This window comes from Mya arenaria, chromosome 5 (genome assembly GCF_026914265.1).
Source record: "Mya arenaria isolate MELC-2E11 chromosome 5, ASM2691426v1".
In the NCBI taxonomy this organism is placed as follows: Eukaryota; Metazoa; Mollusca; class Bivalvia; order Myida; family Myidae; genus Mya; species Mya arenaria.
The window spans coordinates 30,487,919-30,510,240 of record NC_069126.1 but is presented as its reverse complement, the minus strand read 5'-3'; the positions used below and the strand labels follow the sequence as shown (position 1 = coordinate 30,510,240).

At 35.0% G+C, this 22,322-nt stretch overlaps 2 protein-coding genes across 2 annotated transcripts; both read left to right on the top strand.

Moving 5' to 3' along the window:
• The first annotated feature begins 676 nt into the window (after positions 1-676).
• Positions 677-10,932, top strand: LOC128235337 (uncharacterized). The gene is made up of 2 exons (XM_052950152.1): positions 677-729; positions 7,630-10,932. The coding sequence occupies exon 2, from the start codon at positions 7,657-7,659 to the stop codon at positions 10,198-10,200; it is 2,544 nt and encodes an 847-aa protein (XP_052806112.1). The 5' UTR covers positions 677-729; positions 7,630-7,656; the 3' UTR covers positions 10,201-10,932.
• A 2,866-nt stretch (positions 10,933-13,798) lies between these two features.
• On the top strand, positions 13,799-21,566 carry LOC128235338 (uncharacterized). Its single transcript, XM_052950153.1, has 6 exons — positions 13,799-13,960; positions 15,562-16,107; positions 16,547-16,684; positions 17,202-17,449; positions 17,777-18,191; positions 18,353-21,566. Exons 1-6 carry the CDS (start codon positions 13,891-13,893, stop codon positions 18,658-18,660), a joined length of 1,725 nt encoding a protein of 574 aa, XP_052806113.1. The 5' UTR covers positions 13,799-13,890; the 3' UTR covers positions 18,661-21,566.
• The last annotated feature ends 756 nt before the right edge of the window (positions 21,567-22,322 follow it).

Genomic DNA, 22,322 nt, shown 5'->3' with positions numbered 1-22,322 from the left:
AAAATATTCATGGACATTTTGGCACCTTAAAATGACCAAACGCGCTGCAGTATGCAATTTTAATGTAGTAACGATTTATATTTATAAAATATATATTAGTAATATAAGTGGACTGGTGCTTAAACTATGTACAGTCCTTCTTAATATATTCCTAAAATATGAATAGCTTTGCTTTTACATATTTCCCTTTATCACCTATATCACCAAGCCCTTTGTTTCCATCTCACTATACCCCAACCCCGTCTTATCTTATACTAGCTCTCCCCTCTTTCCTTACCTTTATCTTAGCTGCCACCACTGTATCCTCCTCGAGTTCCTTTATCTTCATCTTACCATATATTGTATTACATTGTTAACACCGTGAGCAACTTTACGTACAAGTAATTAAGTGTCGTATTATTAGTTCCGTTAATAAGCACTCTGTGTAATGCTGGATTTTATGGGCATAATAAAATAGCTTTGAATGTGATAAACCTCAACCAAAGCGTTTTATGCCTCTTTTCAATATTGTCAGAGAAGATACAAGAGTATTTCTGACCGTGCATATGTTAATATTAAATCTGCTTTATTATTAACACAATGATAAATATTATGACGGAGAGCTAAGTACTTTAAATTGTGACATGTTGGATAAACAATAAATTTGTCTGCTAAATTTCCTACAAAACTGTTGTCTGCTGCATTTACCTTCCTGCTCACGTGTTGACGTAACGAACAAACAATAATTTGGTACGTTTTAAGGCAATACTTATTAAATCAATCTTATTGACAACAGACAATGTAATAATTTTCAACCGATTCATTTTATTTTCAATACATAGATGGACTTGTCAGAATATGATTTGTGTAGTAATGTAAATAATTCGGACGTGCATTCCATTCGGATACATGCACATGTAGTCTAAAATATTAGACGTATTATACGGGATTCTTCCAATCCCTAACGTCTAAACGGGAATGTGCAAAAAACGGGGGTGTTTTAAAAATATTGAAATTGTTTTCGGTGAAGTGTTTTATGGTTGAAATTGATCATAAAGAGTTATATTCATATTTTACCATGTAAGTGAAATGCTATTTTGCACTAAACAAGCATTTAATGCATTAAAACAAGTTGTTTACCTTTCCAATAAAACGAAAGTTGACTGACACAGACAACAATTATGCGAAGGGGAACAACTCGATACAATCGTAATAACTCGGCCTCCTCCGACAAAGTTTCGAGATAGACCTCGTTCTACAATCGTAACAACTCGGCCATGGCCGAAATGTTCCGAGCGATTTAAAACTGTGCCCTGAAGCCTTGCAGGTGCCCTTCATGTATATATCGTTATGTTTTGACAGAATGAAATGAAGAAAAGACGTCAAACTCATAATTATAAGTTGGATATTTATTTTTTGTGTACGGAACTAATATAAAATAACATTATCAGGTAATATTTCTTGTTTTTATGATATTTTATAGACGCTATATGCTTTAACCCGGAATCCTGATCGGAACAACTACCCACTTTTGATACTAAACAATTTGTACGTGAAGGATTTGCCATATCAAAAATCTAAAAAAAATCCGTCAACGTACAATTATTTGGACTATATGCACATGAAGACTAGTATGGCCATTTTGACATGATATTGATATATTTATGAATACTAAAATATGATTAATCTGTTACATGGGACCAACTATGTTCATGGATAGATACTTTATATTCCTCAATAAGTGACGAGGTTAAAATGACTATGAAAGTCATTTTACCCACAGAGACTTGGAAGTATGATACAGATCCCAACATCTGACCCTGGCTTACTTTAACCCTTAAGCGCATGTACATGAAATTGGCCGACATTGCCCATTTGCGCATGCATACACATTTGGCCACCTCTATCGACTACTGGATGCTTCACCCGCATTTCAAAAGGGTGATTTTAATATTTCAAATTTAAATCTTTCTTTTTCTAAACATTATCCCAGATGTTTATAAAAGTAAAGCTATGCATTTTGGGTATTGAATTTCCAAGGAAAATATCGCCTCACAGTCTTCCCGAAATGTGCTGGTCCGCCGGACATGTCTGGCAACTTTTGTATGGGTCCGGCAGGTCTTCCGAAAATGACGGTCCAGATGGCCGACATTTTTTTAGACGACTAATTAGCGAAAAAGTATTTGAAACCGAAATATCTATAAAAACATCAGCTGATTATTTGCCTTTGTGATAGTTAGTAGATCCCATACTGATATTGACGTCACATAACATCGCCTAAAGTCGGCCATTTCAGATTTCCGATATGCTTTCATGATGTTGATTCCCGGGGATAAACAAGTAAATACGATTCATCAGTAAAGGCATTTTATTAAAACAGTTTTGATAGGTTCTTGGTTTGCAACAAAGTACAAACAAAATCGTCGGCACTCAATTTACATCGTCTGCAGTCAAAATGGCGACGGTTGGTGGAATTACCAGATGACCGAAAAAGCAGAAAGCACCTTAATGGCGGCCGTGTTTAAAAAAAAAATTTGCGAGACCAAGTGTGTTTATTTTTTACTTAACGACATGTGAATGTAGTGTTTATATGTTGTTATTTTTTGTGAACTAAATCAGGAAGGCATTAAAAACAGCTGACATTCATTTTTTTTTACTCTTTATGTATACTATGACATATTTGTTCGGACAGGCAAATATTTGTTTGGATAGGTAAAAAATTCCAAATTTTTACAATTTCGGGAAGACTGGTCTCATAAAATAAGAAGGTCATTATTTATGCTGCCAATCACAGGTTTGATATTCCATTGTGATGTAAGACCATGAGGCTGATAATGGAAAATCCCACAAATTCATTCATGCGTTAATCATCAAATACATAACGTCAGATCACTTTAGAATTTAAAAAAATTTGGATAATAATTATTTTAAGATTAAATTTTATTTAAAACAATTGAAATAATATGTAGATGAGAAAACAATGAATAAATTCACTGTGAAGCTGATACATGTCCTGCATGGTTCTGGCCATAAAATAGGTCAGGTAAACAAATTGTCTTCTGCAAATATGCAAGCATCTGGATGATCAGGCTGCATTATTCATAACGGAAATATCAGTCATGGCTTTCTTTTTGTAAACAATTTTATGAGGGGGTCATAAAGTAAAATAAACACACGGGACTCAATCAATCTTCTGGATGACACAGGATATTCCTGCTGTATTTCTGTGTATTATACACTAGAACATGGTTGGCTTTTTTATCTGGATGGGTCTTTTTTATGAAAGGGGTAATAAAATGTAGATCGATCCCAGCATTTTTTATCCTTTGAATAAAATTGATTGAATGAAATTTTGGTACAAGTCCATCATGGAAATGCCTTGACAAATGATATAAAATAATTTAATATTTCATCATTGACACCATTTATTGGATAATTTAATTATCTGTAAAAACATATTCACATAAAAGTGATTTAGCCACAATTATTGGGAGTAATATTGATATAAAGGTCATACTGCTGTGTAAATTTGCACTTTTCCAATACCCCTAAAATGCCTATACAGATAAGGACTGCTTATCAGTAAGTTGGCTATTGACTGGGAGATGTAAACAGGCCTCTTGTCTATGTGCTGAAGGGTTAAGTAGTTGCCTGTGGCCTCAGTTGGGTAAAATCAGTCTTGACCCTGAAAATGAACAAAAATACAATATTTTATGGGCTAGTTATCACATACTGGGGCACAATACAACTACATTAATGAGCCGCATCGCGCGATTTTTGGCCTTCGGACATAATTGTTACAAATGAAATAATCATTAATAAAAAATGCCAAAAATAATGATTTTTTTCTATGTAAATCAATTTCTTCCTGACTTCTTTCTATTTAAGGTTTGTCATTGGTGCATCGTTTTCTCGATAATTTATGACCATTGGTTTACTCATGTTTCCATAGCAACCATGGATTTCGTCCCGACATATTTTGACTGGATTGATAGTCTGTGTTTAAAACGGCAAAATGTATTAAAACTACAAAAATGATTCATTATTTTTATCTTAATTTATGTTCCTTAAAGATTCTGTGATAAGAAAATAATTTAAATTATAAGATGGTTGTAATATTGATACAATAATTGCACGTCATTTGAATAATGCACTTTCATTACGACGTCATTTGAATGACGTCAAATTTAGTATTCAAAATGCGCAATACATGATCTCACATGTATACACACAACTTACGCAATTTAAGTGATATCATCATGAAAATTTCAGAATATCTTTCTGAAATTAGATGGCATTCAAATACCTTAAAACATTGTTATATGTCCGAAGGCCCAAAATCGCGCGACGCGGCTCATTTGTATTAATTATGATTTGTTGACGATATTTCAACATACTATAAAAGATAAAATATCACTAAGGTTATATAATTGACAACAGAAGAGACTTTCCAAAACACAAATTGTCATGAAAAGATCAACATCCAATTCAGACATGAATTTACTAGCTGATATATTAATCCTAAGCATATTAATCCATTCTGTACAAAGAATTATCTCTGTCGGCTAAATTTCGCCAAGTTGCCATTACACACAATATTTGGATTAATTCTGCTGCCATGAGCATCTGAAATGAACCCGATGATACGCGGACGAAAAGGTCTCAAAGAAAATGGTTAATTTACTATATCACTTTCGGTTTTATTTTTAAATCACTAAATTGAAATATCGAAGCATCCGGCTCTTTTTTTACACTATTAAGTTCTGTATAACACGATATTGTAAGCCCGCATGTCTGGCCATGATCTTTTTGGGGAAATCTTTTGTTTACTTGATCAAAACAACATAATTTCACTAAAATGTACAGTAAGTTTTGGGACCTGCAAAAACTGGTCCAGTCCTGCAATGTAGACTGCATTGCAGGACCTTAATTTTTTTTTCCATTTCCCAAATAGTAATATTAGATTTGCCTTTGATCATTAATTTATTACAAATAAATATATCATTACTTTTAGAAATTGATAGTCATGTTTCCTTTTTGCATTTATCAAAAAAAATAATTATTCATTGAAATTCATGTGAAGTCATTTTCTCCAATGTGGAGATGTTTCTTTACATTCAGTTTCATTCGCGTTGTTTCACTTTGTTCTTAGTGCCTGTTGTAAAATGTCTCTAAAAAAAATGATAATATACATTTTGGTGGATTTTTTCATCCGCTGGGGGATATTGCATGTATGTTATTGTATACAGTTAAACTACAGTGGTCCGAAGAGGCGGTCATTTGAGAACTGGCGGTCAGTCGAGATCGAAGCATAAACCTGACCATTATTGCTTCCATTTCCATATAAAATATACTGACGCTGGATCGATACCTAAATTACTCATGGAGTTGAGCCATATTTTTGGTCCCAAATACACAAATAGTGTGCAAAACCTTATGATTACCTTGATGTAATAATTTCACACATTTTCCTGAAAGCATGTTCCAAAATAAACAAACAATTGTCAGTTTTGCCATTTATCTTCATTTCCGCATGACCGCAGTGATTTTTTTTGTGCAATTTACTGCCTTCTAAAGGCTGTTTCCCCTTGCGAAAAAATGTCCATTTTTCCCCAAATTTTATGTTTTTTTCCACATATGATTCATGTATATTAAGTATATGAATAAAAAAGCAATGAATTTCTTGAAATATAAACAAAATCTTGACAATATTAACTTTTTCATAGCATAATGTATGCATAAAAAAAGTGAGAACATTTATATTTACCATTATATTAGCTATTTTGGCCTGATTTTATATTTTTATTAGGCACAGGCGGTAAAAATAATTCCAAAAAAAATCACTGGATCGCTATTACTTGATAAGGGCATTTGAGAAGATAATTGGGAGAAATTAATGATGACAATTTAATCATGAGAAATGAAAATAAACATATGAATAAAGCACGACCATAAGGATCCAACATAGGAATCTCTGATATCCATTAGAGCTCGGTTCCTTTTGAAAACCAGCCAGATGCGCCCATGCATGTCTGGATTATGGGCCTTGAAAATATAAAAAAATCAGTGCTTCTGTAAACAATGGCTTGTGAACAAGACACAGTCTTCAGTTTTGATTGTATCTCGATGAAACGTGTACAGTATCTAGATATCCATTAGAGCTCGGTTCCTTTCAAAAACCAGCCAGATCCACCCATGCATGCCTAGATTATGGGCCTTGATAGTATAAAAAATGCTAATTGTGTAAACAATTGCTTGTGAACACGATACAGTCTTCAGTTTTGATTGTATCTCGATGAAACTTGTACAGTATTTAGATATCTATTAGAGCTTGGATCCTTTCGAAAACCAGCCAGATCCGCCCTATGCATGCCTAGATTATGGGCCTTTTTAAAGTATAAAAAAATGCTATTTTTAGCTAAGTCTATTTTTAGCCAAGTTTGCAAGTAAAGTCACAATTGCTTGTGAATGTTTGTTCAAATTATGCCCCTGGGGTCAATACTGGCCATGCCCCTGGGTTCACAGGTTTCGTATACTTAAATTGGGAAATGTTAAAACCTTTTTGTCTGAAACAGCTATGCAGATCCTTGCTATTTTGAACAAGGCTTAATTTAGTGGTCCACTACCATGGTTGTTCAAATTATGCACCTTGGGTCAAAACTGGCACCGCCCCAGGGGTCACAAGTTTCCTAGAGACTTATTTAAGAAATATTTTCAAAATCCTCTTGTTTCAAATCACAAGGCCCATACCTTTGATATTTGTTGTGGAGCATCATATGATGACCGTCTAGCAAAACATTTGAAATTATTCCCCTTGGGCAAAAGCTGGCCCCACCCCTTTTGACTTATTTTTTTAATTTTTAAAGCTACAGCAATGAGATTTTGACCATGTGTACAGTTTTGCAAACGAGCATCAATGTTGTCCTCGGATGTCCTTGACTTTGACCAACTTTTTTTTTAAAGCTACAGAAATGAAATTTTGACCATGAGTACAGTTCTGAAAGCAAATATCTTTTACCCTCAGATTACCTTTACCTGGTACATATTATTAAATAAAATAGTTCATGCAACTAATCTGCTTACAACACTTTCTGTCCACATATGTTGAGCCTGCAGCATTTTCAGCTAACCTAAACACAAAAAGTGAACTATATATTTGTTGCCTATTACTCAAACGTACATGCTCTGGATTGAAAATGACCACAAGAGCCATGCCAGTAGAGCATAGGCCCTTTTGGGCCTCTTGTTCTTTTATGTGTTCTCATTTAGTAAAAGACAGCCTTTGAACATTTTAGTGGTTTTCACAACGCAATACCGGTACATCAGTTTGATGACTTCAAACTTTTAAAAGACATTTCATCGCAGATATTTAAAAAATGAAAACTTGGGTCGTTCAAAACATGCTTTTTGCATAAATATCAGATCACTCAAGGTTTTAGCTCGGGGCCCAGTGTCCTCGAGCGATTGCAGTTTTACTGTTTATCTAAACATGGCCATTCATCTCATATATTCATTTAACATACTAATATATAGCGGAGTATAAGCAAGTAAGGGAGTTTTGTCATTGATTGGCGTTTCCGGGAAATTCCAATTTTGTATTTTATATGTTGAAGTTATAACAATTAAACATGTATCATTATATCATTTCAGAACCAGGTCCAACATACAACAGCCATCATGGGGAAACCAAGAGTTATAAAGAAAAAGAAGATCCAGGATAGGGTCAACAAGGCCGGGCACAGTATGAACCCGGACAGGAAAAGTGATGGAAATACAAACATGAGGGACAAGGCGACTATAAATCGCATTAAGATGTACAAGAACTTCAAAGCCAAGCGGGACAAAGTTGGGAAAATATTAACGCCAGCGCCTTTCCAGTCATGGTTACCCACTGGAACCGTTGCAAGGGTCGAGCCAAACAGAAAATGGTTCGGGAATACTAGAGTTATTACCCAGAACGCTTTGCAGACTTTCCAGGAAGAAATGACAAAGGTGAAGAAAGATCCCTACAAGTTTGTCATGCGACAGACAAAGCTTCCAATATCACTGCTGAATGAGAAAGGTAAACAAGCGAGAGTCCATGTGTTAGATACTGAATCGTTTGAATCGACCTTCGGCAAAAAGAAGACCAGGAAAAGGCCAAATTTGAAAGTTGCTGATATGGATGCACTGGTTGAAAAGGCGAAAGAAGCTGGTGATACTTATAAAGCAGAGACTGATAGGGATCTTGATAGAGGGGTACCAGATTTCAAGGATGAAACACTAGAATTTGTGTTTAAAGCTGGACAGTCGAAGAGAATCTGGAATGAACTTCATAAAGTCATAGATTCTTCAGATATTCTGATCAATGTCCTTGATGCTAGGGATCCTAATGGCACAAGATGTTACCAGGTGGAAGAGTTTCTGAAAAAGGAAAAGCCACATAAGCACATAATCTTTGTTCTGAATAAAGTCGATCTTGTACCAGTTTGGGTAACCCAAAAGTGGGTGGCTATTCTGTCTGCAATACACCCAACTCTGGCTTTCCATGCAAGCATCATGAACCCATTCGGTAAAGGTTCTTTGATTAATCTGTTGAGACAGTTCTCAAAACTGCACTCAGACAAGCGTCAGATCAGCGTTGGTTTTGTTGGTTATCCAAATGTTGGAAAGAGCTCAGTTATTAACACACTGAGAGCTAAGAAGGTCTGCAAGGTTGCCCCCCTTGCTGGGGAAACCAAGGTATGGCAGTATGTCACACTGATGAAAAGAATCTACCTTGTGGATTGTCCAGGTGTTGTTTATCCAACCGGTTCCACACCTACTGACTGTGTCCTAAAAGGCGTGGTAAGGGTTGAAAACATCAGAACCCCTGAGGACTACATTGAAGCAATGTTGAACAGAGCAAAGAAAGAGTATATCCAAAGAACATACAGCATCTATGAATGGACAGACCATGAGGATTTCCTGACACAGTTTGCTAAACGGTCTGGCAGGTTGCTTAAAGGAGGGGAAGCTGATATAAGCACAGCAGCGAAAATGATTCTGAATGACTGGCAGAGGGGCACCATTCCATATTTTGTAAGACCACCAGGATCAGAAAACACAGAAGAGGGAAACAAGGAAAAGACTGACAATGAGAAGGCTAATACTGTGGCTGAGAGTACTAAAAGTGCTGAAACAACTGCTGAAAACGAGGCTGTGAAAACTGATTTGAAAAAGAAAACTAAAACTGTTCCTGTGGTTATCCAAGATTTCCAAAGAATCAGAGTTGAACCCAACTTTACTGGAGATGATGTTAGACGATTTGAATTTAAAGATACTCAGCCTGATGAATCTGAAGAAGAACTTGAATCAGATGATGATAATGAGGATGAGGAAGAGGATGATGAAGATGAGCAAGGAGAGGGTAATCCTGATTCAGATGAGAATAATGATGATAATGAAGAGGTTGATGAAGATGTTGATGAGAGTAGTAAAGTTGGACGAAGTAAGAAAGATGTGGCTAAATCTAAAGTTGGTCAACTCAAGGGCAAAAAGAGCAAGAAAGTGACAGGGTCAAAGTTAGAAAAGAAGAGTAAGAATGTGAAAGCCAGTAAAGAGAAGGAAAGAGATGAAAATGAAGTTGTATTGAAAATGAAACTGAAGGAGATGAAAGGAAAATTTAAAAAGATGGGAAAACAAGGACAGACAAAGAGAAATACAAAAACGAAACAAGAGAAAGGTACTGCTAAGGCAAAACAAGATGGTAAAGTTCCAAAAGTTAACTCAGACATTGTTGCATCTACATCAGTTGCAAATGATGTTGAAATAGTTGATGCACCAGTAAATAAAATTGATGCAAACAAATTCAAGGCTGAAGCCTCATCTCTGATTAAAAGATTTCCTCAGACAAACTTTCTGAAGAATATGCAGGCAAAGACAAAAGACATGGACAAATACAAAAAGCATAGTAAGCAAGGAATGACAGTATTTTCTGTGCAAGAGAATGAAAATGTTGCTTGTGTTGAATTGAATGCAGAAAACACCAACAGAAAGATAGACATGGAAAAAGAGGTCCAAAGAGGTGGAACAGGCAGAGGAGACAGAAAACGTAGATTGAATGATGATAGAGGAGCTACTGCTGAGCCAAAGTTGTCCAGCAAGAAGAGGAGACAGATGGAGAGAGATATGAAGAAGAAAAAGATTGGGGATCATTTCTACGCCTCTGCTAATGTCAAGAACAGAAGCAATAGAAGATGAAAAAAATGATTGTGAATGTGACTTTATTAATGAATTGTTATCACTTCAGTGTGTACATGTAGGTACAGAACATGTCGATGTATTTGAAGGGCATTTTGGTAGAAATATGTACACAAGTGTAAAGGGATTTCTCTTCACTGTGATGTTTTACAATTTAATGGAGGTGTGTCTCCTCTACATGTCCATTGTTAGCGAATATATTGTATTTTTGTAATTGTAATGAGATATATTTTGAAACAATTATTTTGAATGGAAATGAATGACAAGGCTAATTTGAATTTACAGATTAAAATCTTAACTTTATTTCTGCATGTTTTTAAATACATGTATTCAACTGAATTAGTTGATCTTGTGTTATATTGTATGAAATCTCCTTAATGAGATGGTTCAATTGGGTAGAAGCTATGTTTTTCAATTAACACTGGCAAACTATAATGGATTAATGTCATTGGCCATAAAGTTATATATGTTTCAATCTCAACTCAAATGCTATAGGCTTTTAAAAATGTGTTTAAAGAATTCTTAGACACTGAAATCTTCTCCAAAAGTATTTTTGAAAGAATATTAAACTATTGAATGAATTTAGAATATGTAATACATAGTGCTCATTTATTGTTGAATGTTATTGAATGTAGATATATATATAATTAAAGTGGTATAAGTCATGTTTGTTTTCATATGTATGGTTATAATTATAAATGTATACATAAACAACAACCATCAGGACAGTCATATTAGTCTTCATGATTTATTCACTATAACTAAGCTAATAGGATCAGGGGCAAATTTGATAAAACTGGATAACTTATCCACAGGATATTTTGGATAAGTTTGCACATGCAAGCAATTTGCTTGGTCAGAATTATTTTTTAGCTCTACTGGCCAAAGGCCAGAAGAGCTTATGCGATGGTAATGTGTACGTATTATGTGCATCCGTGCGTCCGTGCGGTCGTGCGTCTGTAAACAATTGCTTGTGAACACGATACAGTCTTCAGTTTTGATTGTATCTCGATGAAACTTGTACAGTATCTAGATATCCATTAGAGCTCGGTTCCTTTCGAAAACCAGCCAGATCCGCCCATGCATGCCTAGATTATGGCCCTTGATAGTATAAAAAAATGCTATTGTGTAAACAATTGGTTGTGAACACGATACAGTCTTCAGTTTTGATTATATCTCGATGAAACTTGTACAGTATCTAGATATCCATTAGAGCTTGGTTCCTTTCGAAAACCAGCAAGATCCGCCCATGAATGCCTAGATTATGGGCCATGAAAGTTTTAAAGAAATGCTTTCTATTTTTAGCCAGGTCTGCATGAGCGAATTCTATTTTTAGCCAAGTTTACATGTATATTTTAATTCAAGTCTAGAGTTAAGGGAGACAATTTGCAAGGCTAGGATTTTGAGAGACAATTTTCTTTTTGCTTCTGCAGTTGATTTTGTGAATTTCTCTGCCTTGTTCTTGTTGAAAGCCCAAAGGCCATTTTTTAGCTTTAAGTTCTGTAGTTTGCGCATTCATCTTAACAAAATTGATTGTGAATGTTTAAGTTATGCACCTGGTGTCATTACTGGCCACACCCAGGGTTCACAGGTTTGGTAAACATAAATCTGGAAAGGTTTGAAAATCTTTTTGTGTGTTCGTGCATCCATCTCAGCACAAATGATTGTGAATGTTTGTTCAAATTGATCAATGTTGTCCTAGGATGCCCCTGACTTTGACCTTTTGACCAACTTTTTTTAACTTTTAAAACTACAGAAAATTTTACTATGAGTACAGTTTTAAAAGCATTTTTTTTTTGTCAGATGACTTTTACTTGGCACATATTAAAATAGTTCATGCAACTAATCTGCTTACAATACTTTCTGGGCTCAGATGTTGAACGTGCTACGTTTTCAGGTAACCCGAACACAAAACATAAACTATATGTCTGTTGCCTTTTACCCATACATACATGCTCTGAATTGATATGACCACAAAAGCCATGCCAGTAGAGCATAGGCCCTTTTGGGCCTCTTGTTTGATGAATATTAACCAATCAGTTAGCATTTGCACTAATTTGAACCAAACCAAAAAAAATAATATATATATAATTGGTTGCTGATGAACGTCGTCTGTCGTCGATATTTTGCTTGATACATGTAACTCGAGAGACCATTCTCTACAAAATCTCCAAACAACTTGGCTAGACCGTGCGCTATGTTGTCACCGTGTCACATCAGGTCAAAAAGCAGGTCAATTTGTCAAACAGCTCGCCGTGTCTCTTACATCAATTCGAGTGCTTTTGAAATTAATGAAACTTTTTAATTAAACGTGTATATACAATTTCGATCCAAGGCGACATAGTGTCAATATTGTCACAATACTTTTTCAATCGTTGAGTAAAGGTTTTGTGTATGCTCCATCGATACGTCCAACACCTTAACTTTGGACTGATATTTGGCAACTATTGCGAACGAACACATGGTGAACGTCACAAGGACTATTTTATATACAAGTGGCTTAGCAAAATACAGGTCAATAAAGATCCAGTTAAAAGGCTTAATGCTTAGACTTAATGCACCATTCAATTGTAACCACGGCCCCCAGGTCCGGGGAATAGTGGGGACCTTTACTTTCGGTACAGCCAAAGCCCGGGTAAAATCCCTGGCCTGCGGGGACGAACTGATGGTAAAATGCCCCGCACCCCAAGGACCCTAGGCCCTTTCCCCGCTATATTTGGCGCGAAGACAAAACCACCGGGAAGGTAAAAACACGGCCAATTTCCCCGGTATACCACCGGACCTGGGGACCGTGGTTACAATTGACTGGTGCATAACAGACATTGAACGTTAATGTTTGGATCACCGCCTTGGAATATTTAGGGGCGACAGCCTTGGAATTAGCCTTGCACTTTCTGTGTGTCCGTCTACATCAACATTCATTGAGGAATATTGGTTTAAAGGGCCTAGACACCAGATGGTCCTAAAATTGGCAAAACAGTATTTCCTCAAAACAAGCATGGAAATATGAGCTAGTATGAGGCCGATAATACATCAGCCGAGTTCACCCGTTCAAAATAGCACATAATGGTTTCCCAGTTTAAAGTGCGTATATTTAGCATTCGAAAGTCACGTGATAAGTATACAGTTCATATACCGACGCTACTTTTAAATTAAATGGTAGACAAACCCAGTAAATTTCGAACTGGGAAAAAAGCAAAAACTGCGTAAGAGACATGTGTAGTAAACTAGTAATTAAGTAGCAAGTTGCTTGTCTGACCATATTGGTGTCAATTACTGCACATACATGTTTCTAGCCCATTGTAACGATTTTCCGGTTAGCGCACTTGTGGTCACCAAGCCGCTCAAGTGGGATTCCTCCAGGTATTCCGGATTTCCACACATTACCTGGCCACAATCACGCGTAAACATCGTTCAAACGAGAGTGATTAATACGATATTGTTTTAGCTCGTATCACAATCGTTGCATAATAAATACGTTTATATCTATTTTGAAGACCGAATTATCATTACCTACACATGTTCTTATCCCGCCATACCAAAGAGTTAAAATATATTTCGTGTACCTATATAAAGTAACGTATCTGATAAGTACTCAAAGAGTGCCACGTGTCGATCTTTTCAATGCCGGCCTTCAAAGAGCCCGGACTCAGACCTGGTTTTGGATATTTTTTACGTATTTAAAACGTGATGGAGAATAAAGTGCATTTGGCCATTTGCATTTGGATTATTTTGACGTCGGGTGTGATTAGAATTGAAGGTAGGATCAAAGTTTATATACCATTTTACAATTTTTTAAGTATTTAATCAGAAATTGGCGATTTATTTTGGGATTCCAATTTATATGAGTAGTTCCGGTGTAACATTAAGTTTTGACCCCATTGAATATTGACCATTGGGGTCATTTTTCAATGGATGACAAATCATTTTTAACGTTGAAAACTTACCCCAGGGACGGATCCAAGATTTGACTTGCGCCCCTACCTCATAACGGATATTTATTTGGGTAAGAGTGTTCCCCCCACCCTCCCCCGCCCATGAAGAAAAAACTAACAATTTCTAGTCCGGAATGGTGCATTGTTGGTGTATTTTTGGCCGGCGGCCTCGCTCCCTTTCTTATAGATCGCCAATAGATCCTTAAGATTACCATGCATCTAAAAATCCGTGATTAAAATCGGTATTGAAACTTGTAGATTCGAGCTCCGGCTAGGCATTGTATGTGAGGAAGCTTGCTTGTATGCTTGCGTAAAAAAATAAATCTCATTTCTGAGCATAATTAAACACATTCGGAACTACTTGGCCCTTTTCCATCGAAAACAACCTCGTATGTATGCCGTTACATCTCTTAATTTAAAAGTAGTTCGTAAACTTTTGAATTAAATCATTAATTACATGTGGTGTTTTAGAGTTGTATTTATTTATCTATGTTTAAATTGATTGATTGCCAGTGAAGTGTGTTATTGTTTTCGACAGAAATGGCAGAGGAGCTCCGAATGAGGTTTTCATCAACTTTTTTAATCAAGATTTAACGTTTAAATGTCGGAAGGATCAACTTTCAACGTGAAAAATGTCCAATGGTTTATTTTTAACGGGGTCAAACATTAATGGTACACCGGCATATATTAATAGACTGTAATGGTAAACCAAACATATATAAGGTCTAACATTATTCCATGGGAAACCATTTGAAGATAGTTTAAATTTATACTCTTTGACAATAACAAGATCTGTTGTATGTAATTTGATTTAAGTGTCCTGAGTAGATTGGCTTTTATCTTTTGATCGCTTTATCGGACAAGTTGAGTTTTTTCGAGCAGAGTCCCTTTAAGAGAAATTCCGAGGCCAAATACATGTAAACAACAGCGGGCAAACGAGCTGATAAAAACAACTAATGTTACCGTTGTTCAATTGATGTATTAAAGGTACTCGCTCATGGTTTGCAAAATGGACTTTTTTATTACTACGAAATAAAGTGCGGCAAATCATTAGGAGTGTTAAAAGTAAGATGCTGACTGATTGACTTCAGCAAATGTTGATATTTGCTCAAATATCGTCTTTGAAGAACACAATTTTCAATAGCGTTACTTAGGCTTTCAGCGATCCGTTATGGCATTATTGGTTGATTGACATTATTTCGTGATTATTTCGGGTTTAGGCGTCTGTTATCTTTTTTTCTTGACTTTACCGGCGTGGGTTCGCACCCCACTAAAACCAAAATATTGTTGTAGATTACAATAATGAAAAAAATAAGTGTTTTCAGAAACATTACCGGGAAAACATGAAACATATGAGCGAGTCTCTTTAATTAAAGTACATTGTTTAATTAAAATGATGAAATCAATAGGTTACTTCTTTTGACAGCAAGAAGCATTTCAAACAGAAATAGTGCCAACGGCCTTGAACCCGCCAACTATGTTGTTCTGTGGATCAATACAAAGATGTCTACAAAATACTTATCGACACAGAGGGACTGGATTATCTCTTTCATTGATGATATTGCGGATGGAAGCCTCGTCGACATCTTCTTTTTCAACGTTTTAACTACTCAGCTCGTCCTGAGCTTCACTAAACAAGCTGGGATCGACACATATTCAGATGCTTTACTGGAGCTGAATTTAGAAACAATCAATGCAAGCAAGTTTGTATCCTCTGCGGCTATTAAACGTACCATAGATAATCAATGGTACTCAAAAGTGTACGATAATGGTCTTCCTAGTATTGCCATTTTTCTTGTTTCGTCTGAGGCTTTACTTCAAGGTGAGCTGGATAAAATCTTGGTCAAGACTTTTGTTATAACGACTAAGGATGAAAAGCTTATTGATGATATATGGACGTCCCATGCTACCGACATGGACCACTTTCTGTACATGGACAATAAGGAAGAGTTGTACCAGTTGTTAACAATAGGTAAATAAATGTTTCTTTGCATTTGTTTAAAGATGTACGCTTACTTCCAAATAAGATTTACTACAATTAGTACAATTGTTTCAATATATCAAAACTTTAGATGAATTGATGTCGAAACAATGGTTCTTGTGAAGGATAGTTTTTTAATCGGAAAGGAAGGTGCAGAAAACGCGGAATTTCTACCTTATGAGACGATAGTAAATCACAGTAAATTTACAAGCACTCAACAATCATTAAATATCTTTCGTTTTCAGCTATTAAATACACGGCTACAATCTTGTTTTCAGTAATTAATATTTTTCTATAAATGCATCATTTATTAATTACTCAATGGCTTATCACTCAAATTGTATGCTATACATGTGTATGCATTGATTTTGAGTAAGATTGTCACTTTAATAACCACGATTTAGAAAGTTACACAATTCTTACTTTATAGACACACAAATGCGATGCAAAACCGACCAGTATTATAACGACAATATGTGCAAGTCTTGCTCTGATCTGAACTGTAAACGCACAGAAGATGGCAGGATTTTGTGCGAAACCAATAGTGATGCCACAAGAGATTGCATGTGTAAGTCATTCAATTCATATTACACACTAACCATTTCTTATTATAATTTATATTTTACGCGATAAAAGCGATAAATAACTACGCAATCCATATAGTGGATATACTTTCATGTTTATCTTTGATTGTGCACTCTCACAGTTTAAACGTTTTGACATTTTTTTTTATATTTTGTCTTTGAACGAGCCAATTATTGCGAAAAGCCATGGAAACCAGTTATATAAGACTGCTGACAAAAAATAGATCGCTGATTTTTATATTTAAGGTCAAAAATTGATGTTTTATGCATTTTTCTTAAACCGTTTGTTACGCCATAAAACATTAATATTCGAACAGAAATATGAAAATCTCCGATCTTTTTTTGTCAGCAATCATATATCATTGGTTTGCAGATATTTACGCAAAATTTGCTCTTTCCAAGACAAAAAATAAAAAAGTTGTAAAATTGGTAAATCTTTGAGAGTGCAGCTTTAAAGCTTTGAGAAATTGACTGGAATTGATCCGTATTTTTTTTAAATAGATTGGAGACCAGACGTTGGAAGTGAAGAAGATACATCTAAACCAACAACTGAATCATATAGTACTGGAGACATATCTACGCTCGGAACCACTGTTGGAGTGGAAGCAATTACTAAAATCTATACGCGGAATGCACACCTTGCGTTTCTCGTCTGGATATCCATAGGAGCCTGTGTTGTTGCAATATTTGCATTTTTGGGGACAAAAATATATAACCGACTATTGCAGAGCAGGACTATACCACCTGTGGTATGTTTCTTCGCACCTTATAATAACTATATATATATATATAAAGTTCATATATATAATTATAAACTATATAATGCTAAAATTGAGTATTTCCAACCTTTTTTGCTTTTAAATGAAGATTATTTTTTAAAATATAGTTTTAAGAATTGGTATTGGTTCTAAAATACTTTCAATATAATGATTTCAGTTATACTGATTCAATTAAGCTTGATTATGATCATATTAATAACACTGATGGTCGTTTCCTGGTTGAGAGGCGGAACACATAATCCACGCTCAATCTCTAATCTTTATTTAACGATCTACTTATCTAATGTTTTATTACAGGCTTATGTTGCGAGGTCCTTGTTGAGTTCAATTGGGACAATAGGAAGTAAGAATTCAGCTATCAACCAGCCAACACCAGGCACTAGAATACGCCCTCAACCTTCTGCTCCTCCGGAAGACCAATTATCAATTGACCGAAGAAGTATTACTTCCTCACCAGTCACCAGACCATATTCGTCTCCTTCTGAATCTTCGGATGGTGGGAATGATTGTTCTTTTCCTCGTAGACCAGGGTCGGGTGTTGCCCACACCGATAAGGAGGCGCGCGAAAACTCGGATCAAGAAAATGCAGACAATAAAGACCCTAACTGTGAGAATGGAACTTCTGAAGATGAGCCTTTATTAGAAGGCCACAGGTTAAACGACATGAGTGTAGACGGAGATTCTTCAATTGATGATTTAAAGCCTAAAAGAGGTAAGTTAAACATGATATCATTGTCCAAAATCCATTGAATACAGAGTGATTATACAAATATAACAGACTCGGTACTTTTTATTACTTGAAGTCATGTACGAAGTCACCCTTGTGCAAGACATGTGTTTAATAGATAATTGGAATTACTGTTTTATATTCAGAAAAAGACGTATGGACTGACAAGCCTTTCCGTGACATTCACAACAGTCTGTGTGTGCAGAAAAAGGGTGAAGAAACGGAAACAGGAGTCCATGGGCAAAACACAGAAGGATCGTCGGATGAGACTGATGTTAAACGTTTAGACATGCAAAAGGGAGTAAACGAACAAAGCACTGAAGAACCGTCGGATGAGACTGATGTTAAACGTTTAGACATGCAGCAAGGAGTAAATGAACAAAACACTGAAAAATCGTCGGTGGAGACTGTCGTTGAATGTTCAGTTAAGCTTTCAGTAGAAGCAACTAGTTAGTTGGTTATGTATTTTAAAACTGTCTTTACAAAGGGTATGTTTTAAGTGATGAAGAAATGTTAGGACACAGTGTAGTTATTAATGCCTGATATTTTGGTTCACTGTAAATATTTATGTCAGATATTTGGGCACCAGTATGCCTGATCTACATATGAAATAAAAAGGCACATATTGACTAATATCTGGAGTCTGAGTTTGAGCAAATTTTAATTTTGTTAATAGCAGAAAAAAAATGCTGTGTCTCTTAAATATAATCGGTTTTATCAGGCACACGTCTTTTGTCGAAATTGAAAGTTATATCATAATAATTATTGAAACATTTAAAAAAATAGTTTTCTGAGCCTGGGTTTCAAAGTCAGGCGTAAAATGTAAGTGAATATGGGCCAAGCCTAAATTGATCAGTCGCCGAAGCAATCGTTATCCTCAACTGATCAGTCGCCGAAACAATTGTTGTCGAGATCATTTTGTGCAAGTTTGAATATCAATTATTTAATGTAACCATGTGCTTTCATTTATTTAAAACAATCCGTGATCCTGTGTTTGGTCAACTATGTGCTTGAATGACAACTGGCGAGGTCAACTGATTGCTTGAATGACAACTGGCGAGGTCAACTGATTGCTTGAATGACAACTAGCTACTGGTCAGTTATATCAAGACTAATATTTGATACTACGAATCTCTCATCCATAACATGTTAAGAATCTCTTGAAATTGTTTTGCCGCCTTATTTTAAATATTGTATTTTGTACCACATTGGATATATTGCATATAATCTTTGTTTTCGTTACTTCATTAATTTTCATATATACACGGAAACAGGTCATGAGAGATCATACTGTTCAACAACAGCAGCAATAATAACATTCTTAACGATAACAAAATTAATTTCGTTGAGGCAAACTTGCATATCACACATTAACCACTGGTCATAGAGCATACAGAACTTGTGAAACACAAGAAAAGGAAAGCATATCAATTAAACATATATAGTAAGTAAGTAAGTAAGTAAGTAAGTAATTATTTATTATAGTGACATGTGTATATATACATCATTACAAATCAATACAAATATAAATAGTTTAAGCAATTACACCCGGCCCATCGGGCCTATAAGTCACCTAGATATCACATATATGAAATACAAATTTTCATAAATTAAACATAACGAATATGTATGTAAGGTTTAAAGTGAATATTATACATATCTATAAAGGAAATGTTTATATCATCAAATACGTTTATAAGTGAGTTTACATATTAAGGACATTGCATGAACAAACTTTCAACGTAAAAGATGTAATGTTAATAACTAGCAATACTTTTAAGCAAACAGTGTGGGTTTTCTCAGAGTGAAAGCACTAACAATATACTTGGATAATTGTCTCACATAGTCCTTCATAAGTAAAACAAGTTTGTCTAGATCGGAGATATTTACAAAACTGTCACGTGATATGATATTACCAAGGTAGGTATTTCTCAGTTCATTATATACTATAAGTGATGAAAATAATAGTGAATGTAAACAAACATGGGAATTAAATATTAAAGATGCACTCTTACTACCAAATGAGATTTACCACAATTAATACTATTGTTTAAATATTCAAAAGAAGGATGAATAAATGTCGTAAACAATGGTTCTTATGAAGGATACCTAGTTTAATTTGAAAGAAAGGTGCATAAAACATGGTATTTCCACCTAATGAGACTAATATAGTAGACCACAGTAAATCTTTTAGCATTCACCTATCATTTAACATTTTTGTGCTTTCTGCAAACACGTTACAATCTTATTATCAGTTATTAATAGTTTCCATAAATGCATTATTTAGTAAGTAGTTAAAGGTTTATCAGTCAAAATTGATTTTTGTTATACATGTGTATGTTTTGATTTTGAATAAGAGTGTCACTTTAATGAATAGTGTGATTTGTTAACACAAGAGGTGTATAAGCTATAGGGTACTTTGAAGTTTGAGTGTATCCACACCCTACAATAAATAGCTAGCGTGCAGATAATTGACAATGATAGTTCAATATACGCATACATGCACCATTGAACAGCTTTCTTGGCAACATGGTACAAAACAGTTACTGCACATACCACCCTAGAAAAGTAGGTTATACACTATCTCCGTTTTACACTTGACTATAAGTACAATACTTTGGTTTTGGTAACAGTAACTACTACCTTTAAAGCTACACTCTCAAAGATATACCATTTTTACAACTTTTTTTATTTTTGGTCTTGGAAAGAGCAAATTTTTGCGTTAATACTTGCAAACCAATTATATAAGATTGCTCACAAAAAATCAGATCGTAGATTTTCATATTACCGTTCAAAAATTAATGTTTTATGGCTTAAAAAACATCAATCTTTGAACTTATATATTAGAATCTGCGATCTAATTTTTTGTCAGCAGTCTTATATTACTGGTTTCCATGGATTTTCGCAAAAATGGCTCGTTCCAAGACAAAATATAAAAAAAAATTGTCAAAACGTTCAAACTGTGAGAGTGCACGATCAAAGATAAACATGAAAGTATATCCACTATATGGATTGCGTAGTTATTTATCGCTTTTATCGCGTAAAAAGGTTGTCAAAACGTTCATTCTGTGAGAGTGCAGCTTTAACATGAAACATAAACTACATTATTGTTGTCTTCAGGATTTTTTGCACTTATTCAAGAGACACACCAGAGTTGCCAAAAACATAGAAATATTTTGTGAACAATGTTTTACAATGTGCAGTTTTTTGCTAGCATCATATAGCGTGTGATTTTTACAATGAAATGTATATAGCAGGTATCCCAAAATGTTATTTCTTCCGTTGTTTATATCTGTTGTTGAAAATGTGCTATTCTTTACCTTTATCTTTAACTGTTCTTAAATAAACTCTCTTTTCCTAAGCTGTTGTTTTATCTTCTTTTTTTTCATTTCGTATTATTTTTTATGATATTCATTATCTTTACAATATAAAAAACACAACACAAAAAACATAATCAACTACTGGTAGGTTTAAAGTGATTTTTTTACAATGAACATGCTATTAAACATCAGAGATGTTCGAAATGTAATGCTTACTGGTGTTTAGCGAAATAGAGACCGGTCAGTTAACGCATTATTATGTACTGCATTCTACTAGGAAATTGATTTTGCAAATGCCTGTCTTTTAAGTAGGTCAATGTTATATGGGAAATGTTTTCGCTTTCTTTTTAATTAATAGACGGGAATCAAAACAAACCCCTTAATTTAAATCTAACACTAACCCTTCAATATATTCCATAGTCGAATCCCCTCAACAATCGATTTCGTTTCCCATATACCCATTACGTTTCGGGCATGGACGGTTAAATATTTCGGAAATGTGTACCCGATCGCCAATAATCAGCGGTTACCCGTATATACATTTTACGCCGCAAAATAAATACAACATGTAATAGTAACTATGTAGTATGAAACACAATTAAGCAGTTTGGAAGTTTCTTTCATTGTTCATCAATGTAAAGACGAAAAGAAGAAATACGGTCCCTGTTCATGCGAGCTTAAAGTGGATTAAAGTCATGTAGCGCATAGAAAAGACATTCGGAACACCTCGAACATTTTCAATATTAAACAACCTCGAATGTATATTGACGGTTTATAATGTCAAATTTATTTACAA